The sequence below is a fragment of the Zosterops lateralis genome, assembly GCF_965231275.1.
Source record: "Zosterops lateralis genome assembly, chromosome: 16".
Classification (NCBI taxonomy): domain Eukaryota; kingdom Metazoa; phylum Chordata; class Aves; order Passeriformes; family Zosteropidae; genus Zosterops; species Zosterops lateralis.
This window is the reverse complement of record NC_139776.1, coordinates 7,085,390-7,093,996: the sequence shown is the minus strand read 5'-3', so window position 1 is coordinate 7,093,996 and position 8,607 is coordinate 7,085,390. Positions and strand designations below refer to the sequence as shown.

The 8,607-nt window shown below is 50.0% G+C and overlaps 1 protein-coding gene across 1 annotated transcript; it reads right to left on the bottom strand.

Moving 5' to 3' along the window:
• Positions 1-7,635: 7,635 nt before the first annotated feature.
• LOC310915833 (urocortin-like) lies at positions 7,636-8,250 on the bottom strand. Its single transcript, XM_083872978.1, has one exon. It carries the CDS (start codon positions 8,194-8,196, stop codon positions 7,807-7,809), a length of 390 nt encoding a protein of 129 aa, XP_083729104.1. The 5' UTR covers positions 8,197-8,250; the 3' UTR covers positions 7,636-7,806.
• Positions 8,251-8,607: the final 357 nt, after the last annotated feature.

Sequence of the window (8,607 nt, the reverse complement as noted above, 5' to 3'; positions counted from 1 at the left end):
GGGAATGGGCTCCTGTGGTGGTGGCAGTGGGATTTAAACTCCAAGCACAATTCTGTTTTGATTTGAGTTCAGTTGTTTTCCTGTAATGCTAAAGACCAAATAGTGCAGCTTTGTTTCTGAATGCATGAGAATCTTAAAGTGAAACTGGTTAACTGGCTCTCACTGAGCAAGTGAGTCAAATGCAGACAGTAGGCAACAGCAGAAATGTTTAAAAACAATTGGTTTTTAAAAATTTGTTATAATAATTTGAGACTTTTAGTAGGCAAATGGGGTATTACATGTCTTTTTTTAAAGCTTTTATAATACACTAACCCTTTAATTTTCTCATGAACATCTTTGTGGAGTACTTAAATGAATTTTTAAGAACAAACCAAGTTTCTTTGTGTTTATATTGTATAATTTGCACATTGTCTTGCATTTAGATTTGTTTACACCAGTGTTTCTCTCTTCCTTGGAACAACTGTGTGGAAACCACTGAAAAGTTTCCTGTACTATTTTGAAACCAAATCAAGTCTGAATTCTGTTCTAGAAACTGTGGTTTACTGAGTTTTAACTGTTAAAAAGGCATTTTAGGCAGCTGCTGAATTGCTGGTGTATTTTGTTGTCAATAGTCCTGCTTTAGGTGATCCAGAGTCAGATCTAGAACAGCTCCAGAGAACCCACACTTGGCACTTTCAGTGGGTAATTACAGCCTCGTTAATTTTGTTCATTACAGTTCTATATCACAATGCCTCTACTGTCCCTTGTACCCCCATCTCCCTTATCTGTTTTTCCCCTCTTTCTGTGGAGGGGCTTTTGGCACCTTCCCCCTGAGGCTGCTGCTCCCTCACCAGCTCCAGGTGGTGCTTTGGAGCAGGGTAAAGATCCATTAGTCTGCACAAAGACCACCAGGAAAGGGCAGGGACCCAGAGAACTATTCTGACTATATTTTCCTACTGTGTTTGCATGAGCAACAAGGATGGAGCACGTGAAATCTGCCATGAAACCATGTTAAACGTGCTGGGTAGGAGAACATGTTCTCCCCACGATCTCAGTGCTCAGTGAGGAGTGTTTGCACACCCAGACTTTGCTGTGGCTGTTGGTACAAGCACATATTTGCCTGCATGGGAGCTTGCTGCAGATCAGCATGATTTTAGTAGCACATCTAGCCCCCAAAATTCCCCCAAAATCTGTTACTTTTACTTAATCGCTCAATTTCAGCAGCACACTCCTTAAGTCATTTCTTCTTTGCCCATAGTCCTTACAGACCTGAAATGTGGTGGTTTAGTGCAGAATATTTTCGACTTTTTCTGAGTTGGATGACCTTGAGGACACTTGTGTATTTATGATTTGGCTTGAGGTCCTTATTTAGTTAATGTCTTTCTTTGACCCCTTGGAACAAAAAGCCATTTTTAGGCTTAAACCCAGGATCATTTTGTCTGTCCCTGTAGATTTTGCCTGAAGCCTGTTCTTGGTGTAGAATTGCACTCTGGAATATGGTGGGGCATGTGCAGGCTTTGTCCTCTCCACATTCACTGGTTAAAATTGCCTGTATCTGCAAATTGTGTTCTTGGTTATTAAAAAAAAAAAAGGTACTGAGTTTTTTTTGCTTTTTAAATGAGCATGGATAATTGGAGCAAGTCAGTGAATGAGGAGGGGGCTGTTCCTTGGGAGTTGTTCCATTCCCTGTCCCTGTGTTCATCTCAGTGGATAACGTGGAGAGGGTTGTTGAGTGTTGCTCTGCTGCAGAGCAGCTTTGTCTCCAGTGCTGGGGGCTGGTTGTCACTGTTAATTTGGAATAAAACTCTTATTTCTTAACCTCTCTAGGCTGTTTCCACAGGAGTAGAGAGGCTGGTGGGAAGTTGTGGCTCCGGGGAGGTGTGTGGCACACCTGGAGTCACTCCACAGGCTCCTGACAAGGGAACTGAAGTGTGGGCAGCACATGAGGACCAGAGGCAGAACAGTTATCTGTGGGGAAAGATGACATCCAGCATAAGTTTGCAGTTTTAGTTCTTTGCTTAGCAAGGGATGAGTTTGGAGAGAGATTGCTTTCCTGTCGGTTCTGTCTGTGGGTGGTGTGTGAACAGGAAATTAGTCTGTTACGTGCCAGAGTGATGTTAGATGCTCCAAGGGAAACCATTCTGAGATCTCAGTTACAGGGAATGATGGGAAAACATAATTTTGGAGGAATAGTCATGTTTTTTGAAGCTATTTCAAGTTTGCCCATGTTACTGCCTAAACTCTGAGTTAGGATTGTTTTGTATTAGTGAAGTTCTTCTTGAATTATTTAAGGAAGTGATTTAAACATTCCTTCTTTAAAGCCAAAACCGTGTCATGGCACATAAGTACATTAATGCCCACTTTTCCCCTCTTGGGGGGAAGGTACAAGAGTATCCCAGGCTCTAACACAAGTTGCACTTCATAATGGCCAAGTAGAATCATAGTAAATGCAAAGTTCTATTGGGAATAATGGCTTAAAATCTGGTGGAGAAGCTCACACAGGAATTCTGAGCTTGGGTGAGGGGAGCTGCAGCATCCCAGTGCTGCAGCCTGACCTGGCTTAGTGCTGAATGTTTCCCTCCAAAATCCAACCTGAGCACTGTCCATCTCTGTCCAGCGTGTTGCCAGAATTAAAACTTGAACTTGGATTTTATTTATTTATTTGTTTCTTTAAAGTTGTATCATTTGTACAAGTTGCCTGAGTCCTCCATCCCAGTCGCTTGGCCGCCTCCACCCAGCTCCTCCAACCTCTCCAGCACTGATTTCCTTAGCACTTGTAGCTCCATTGGGGTGAATCCCATCTGGAGAGTTGGTGTTCAGGTTACTTGTTCATCCCTGTGTTGCTTGGAGAGCCATTCCTAGCTTAGGTGAGGAGGGAAAGCTGCTGCCAAGAGCTCTCAGGTGCTGGCTGTCCCTCCTGGCATGTGGAGCTGCTGGAAAAGGAGGTGCTGGATCTGTCTTGCCCATCTTCTCTAGGGATGGGAACATCCTAAACACACTGTACTGAAGGGGCATTGCACCCCTTAAATGCCAGTCTCATTTTGTTAGTGATTTTTGTAGGAAATTCTTAAATATTTATCTGTATATAAATTTATGTAAGACCTCAGTGGCGTCCCATAGGGTGTCGGTTTTTGCTGGTTCAATGCAGTGATATTTTAGAGCCATGTTCCCTTTTTAGTCTTCTTTTTAGATTTGTAATCTTTTTAAACTGCTTTAGATATTAGCACTCCTAATGTTCTTAAAGTGGGATCCTCTTGGAGGTTTGGAGGGGCAGAACTGAGGAGGAGGGCTTGGGCATGGCACAGAAACACCCAGTCCTGCAGCAGAGCTGCAGTCGGGGGAGTGCAGCTCTCCAAACCCTTCCTGTCAGCCTGTAAACACCTCACAAGGTGTAACCAGGGCAGGAGCCTGACAGAAACACTATTCCTGTCCCATCTGTGAGGAAGTTTAGTGGTGTGGGGGGACACCAGTGCACTCTGAGGGGCTGTTCCAGGGCGTTTGTACCATGCCTGCTCCTTGAGAAAGGCATCTGCTTCTCTCAAATACTCCGTGCCCTTCCTCTGGTGCCCTTTGATCTTTTTGCCAGTTCTGGATAATTTAGGAAATTTATGCTGCAGGTTTTTTGTACTACCCAGTGCACCTGTATCTTGGCATCATGTTTAACAGGTCACTCTGGCAGGGTGGTCAGGGCATTTTGCAGCCCCCACCTTGTGTCAGTAATTCCGAATGGTGTTTAAATGCATTAATCTTGGAGCACAGAACCGTAACCCCCCAGTTATAGTTTATAGTGTCAGGTCAATATAAACACATGCTTCAGCATCTGGTGCTGCTTCTCTGTATTCTAGTGGAGATCATCTAGTTTGTAGTGTCTCATTGCACCAACAGCTGCTTAAAATCTCTCAAAAGAGTCGTAGCCAGTAGCTCACCAGGTGGCAGGAAATTTGTCAGTGTTCAGCTCCTGCAAGATCCATGGTCCCCTCCATGAGCTGCCTTTGGAGGCTTACTGGGACTGTCTGGGACTCAGCAAGACTGCAATTCCTGTGTTCTTCCAAGAAGACACTTCCTTTACGAGGAGAAGCCACAGGAGGGAAGCTGGCTGTCTGATGTTTGCACAAGCCAAATGCCACAAATCTGGAAGATGAACTTTCATTATGCCAATGTTACATGCACAGTTCATTTTGGTGTTAAAAGGATAGATGCTGGGAATTTCTGGTGGTTATATATATATATATGTATGTATATGTATAGAGGAAGCTCTTATATAAACTGGCTGTTCATTCCTGAGTGCCATTGTCTTCTCTGCTCCCTCTCCCAGCCCTGTGAGTGTTCTCTTGCAGTCTGTGAGCGGTTGCTTGTCAAACCATTCCAAAAATCCAACAATCTACTTGAATTCCATGAGCTGCCCCTTGTCCCAGCTCCTTTGGCTGGAACGGAGCCCTGCCTGCCCCAGCTTTCCTTAGGAGAGAAGGGAGACCTGGAGAAGGCACAGGGGCAGCTCTGGAGCGACTGGAACTTGTGCAGCTGGCATGTGGGGTGTTTAAATGTGGTTCATGTGCTCATCACTGAAGCTGTGATAGAACACATGGATTTGGGTTTTTTCCCTAGTTTTCACCACATTGGACTCCCTGGAACGGGGCTGGGTGAGCTCACAGAGCAAGGTCCACCCCGTGCTGAGGGTGTGGGCTGCAGCATCACGTGTGTGTATGTATGTATATATGCACATATGTATATATTTATACAACAGGTGTGCACCTTGGGTTTTTCTTTGGTGGTAAAAAATGAGATTTGGCTCCAAGTAGTGCTCTGAACTCAGCCAGACAGGGGGAAGGTGTGAGTTTTGTGTGGCCACAATTGTGCTTCTTTGCTCTCAGCTGCAGGAAAACCCAAGCCCAACCTGTGGGGTTGAGGGACTGGTGAGGACATGGTGAGGGAGCCTGTTGTATAAATAAATGGGTCCTAGGAGTGGGAGAAGCAGCTCCTGCTCGGGGAGCTCCCACATGAGCAGTGTGCTGTTTGCACGGCCGGGTGCTGTCCCTCCCTTTGCAGGTTGGTTCCATAAGGACTTGGAGTTACTGAAATTCCTACACCTGAAGCTGGCAGTGATCCATGTGAAGGCACAACGGCTGTGACTGATGCACGTGTGAGTCCCACCATGTCCCCTCTAGCCATGCTGGATAGAGTCACCACCACCCTCCTCCTCAGGCTGTTCCTGCCAGGGGCTGTTCCTGACACGCATCACACCAGGGGTTCCTGCTTCACGGCAGAAATGGGGGAATATTGGGGAGATTTTTACTGCTGACACTGCTGAAGTTCTGTTTGTGACCATCACGGTTGATGAACTCCAAGTTTGCCAATTCCAAACACGCTGTTCCCTCACTGGATGCTGAGCTGATCGCTGTCATTCCTTCCTCCCTCTCATCCCACCGTTGCCTGCCTTGCTGGGGCGGGGTGTGGGTGGGTCGGTTGGTGTCACTGCTGACATCCCAGGCAGTTTGTGTTCATTTTGCATGTGAGCAAGGCCCTGAACTGTGTAATTCCTCGTGGGGTTTGGTTTCCTGGCCCCTTTATGGAGCCAGAGGGAGCTGAGGATGCCGGGAAAGACGCGCCTGCATTTGTACTGCACTTCAACTCGGGTCGGGGTGGGGGAGAGGGGGAGCCCATCTTTAAAAAAGAAAAAAAAATAGTAAAAAAACCAAACCAAACCCACCACAATCGAAGTATAAATGCATCTGAGAAGCAATTATAATATAGACATATATCTATTTTGTTATGTTACTAAAGGACCATACTTTGAGTTGTCTGTAAGTAGACGTGGCTGTCTGAACTTTGTGGATTGTAACACTCGATACTACTGAGCTCCTGTACATACCCGCGGCGACGGCAGAAAGAATTATTTTCTGTTTTAGCATGGTAATTTGTGTCTTGTATGTCCGAATATAAACTAAAATAAAGATTGCTAAGTTATCGGAAACCACTGTTGTAAAATAAATGTTTTCAATGCAGAAATGCCCATCAGATTTTTTTCTTTCTTTATTTGCACGCTGGAACTCAGCACAGGAGGGAGGGGCTGTGGGACAAGGTGGGGCTGGCTGGGAAGTGGGAGGTGGGAGAGGTCACCCATCCCTGGGATGGGCACTGGGTGCAGGGTCCCTGGGCAGGAACTTCAGCCACTCCCCTGCAGCCCTCCTGCACCCACCGTGGGGTGTGGGCTGGGTTTGAGCCTAAAGTCCAAAGATCTTCATGTGAGGCTGGACCCTGGCAGCTATTTGGGGTGTAAATGCAGGTTAGAGTTCTTGGTGGGGTGGATATTGTGTGCAGGGCTGAGGGAGGCAACAGAGGCTGTCTCTGCAGTAAAAATACCCTTTTCTGGAGAAACTTTGGTTATTGACACTGGGTTTGCTCCTGGTGTTGCTGGTGGAGAGAGCAAAGATGAGTGGAAGACGTGCTGAAGGTGCTATGAGATTGATCCAAGCCAAGGTGGGGACCAAGGCAGCACAAATCTGTCCTGCCCCCAGGCCCGTGGTGACTGGGGCTGTCCCTGTTGCAGCCACCAGCGGCTGTTCTGACCCTAGGATTGTTCATTTTGGAAAGGTGAGTTCTGCATTTGATGGAGGTGAGCACAGAATGGTATTTTAACTTGGAGTTGGCAGGTTGGACAGAGCTTTGGGCAACCTGATTTTAGAGGGAGGTGTCCCTGCCCATGGCCCATGTTGCCCTGGCAACACCAAAGCTGCTGGGGCTGAGCAGCCCCTCTGGAGAGGCAGGAGTGGGGTGCAGGGTCAGGCCGGATGGGGTTCAAAGCTGAGACCAGGCTTAGCTCGGGCACGTGTTCCTCACCACTTCCCTGCACTCCTGTCTTGGCATGGTCTGATCTTTACTGTGATTTCTGTCCCAACCCAACAAGTCTCTGCTCCCTCACTGTCCCCTCTCTGATGTCCCCAGGGTGCCAGAGGTCCTGTCCAGCCCTGTGCCCACCCCAGTCAGTCACCCAAGGCTGGGATGGCTGAGCTGGCCTGGGGGAAGGATGCTAACCCCTTCCCTGGTCTGCAGAGTGCAGGCCCCTGGGACAATTTTCCTCCTTCCACCGCGACTGTCAGTGCTTGGGGGCCTTCCCAAACCCAGTTCAGCCCCATCAAGCCTGGCAGTGGACTGTGCACAGCTTGGGGTGGGAATGGCTGCTCCAAGCTTGGGGCTGCAATTGCAGGAGGGGAACTGAGGTGAGGGAGCTCCGTGGCCCAGAATGGACACAGCTTGGGGAGGGAGGGGGACTCTGGGGGGGCTGCAATGCTCTTGCTGCCAATGTTTTGCACAGATGCTCATCTTCCTCCAAGAACCGGCAAGCTCAGGTGTCACTAAACCTTGTCCCAAATCCCCAGCTGTGACATAAAAGGTGCAGATTTGCTGCAAAGTTGGGAAACAGCACCTTTTGGAGCCGTTCACAGGGATACTGGAGAAGCCCTGGTTGGATCTCAGGGTGCAGCTTCCAGCTGGGGTGGCACTACCTGCGTCATTCAGAGCTCTTTATGCAGATGTTTTTCACCCCAGGGAAGCATCTGGGATTACTCCGGTGTTTTTGGGGCGACCTGGTTCGGGTCCACAGGTTTATGACAGCGAGGAAGCATAAGAGCACAGCAGCAGGGCAGGTACAACTGTGACTTTAATGCACAACAGTGACACGCGGGACGCAGTGACAGGAACACTGCCAGGCAAGGTGGGGACTCCCTGGGCACGGCTGCAGCCCACAGCATCCCGCCCGATCTCCGCTCTGCCGTGGTGTCTTGTTACAGGATCGGTCTCCTTCATTCCCCCACCTCCAACGACCCTCCCTCATTTCCCTATACTCTGCAGCAAGAGTTTATTGCTGAGCGCCTTCTGGGCCAGTCTCTCCTCCCGGGACATTTCCAGGAATTCGCGCAGGAGGTGGAAGGTGAGATCCAACGAGTTGGGTTTTCCGTCTCGCCTCTTGCCGGTTTGCAGCGCCCGCCGGGCTCGGGCCGGGTTGGGCTCTGCCCCATGGAACTGGCACAGTCTTTGGGGCAGGGGATCGGCGGCGGGGACCGGGGGTCTCGGGGCTCCCATCCAGGGCTCCCAGGTGAGTTGAGGCGCCAGGGTCAGCCTGCGGGACGGACCCCGGGGCCACTGCAGCGGGGAGCAGGTCTCCGAGGGCAGGAAGAGCAGGACGAGGACGGAGGCAGCTGAAATCATCCTGATCCGCATCGCAGCCACTCCGGGGCCAGAAGCCTGCAAGAGCAGCCCCCCCCCACCCCGGACCCCCACATCCCCCCCGCTGCGGTCAGGGGTCACTCGAGGGGCTTCACCCCTTTGGGGACCCCCACCCCTTTGATGAAATTCCCTGGGAATGAAGCCCCCCGGGACGGGATCCCCACCCCTGCCGATGGGAATCCCACCCCCCGTCCCCGTGACAGGACCCTTCTCAGGACGAGAACTCCTGCGGGATGGGATCCCCACCCGGGGACGCGACACCCCTTCTCCTGGGATGTGACTCCCCCCGGGCATGGGACACCCTCGGCAGCCGGGACGGGACCCTCCAGGACCTGGGACCCCCTGCGAGGGGACACACCCCCCACCCCGGGATAGAACCCTCCTCTCCCCGGGACCAGACCCCGC

What these genes read in the sequence shown, in the direction of transcription:
- LOC310915833 (XM_083872978.1), bottom strand. Translation starts at nt 8,196, where the DNA reads ATGCGGATCAGGATGATTTCAGCTGCCTCCGTCCTCGTCCTGCTCTTC.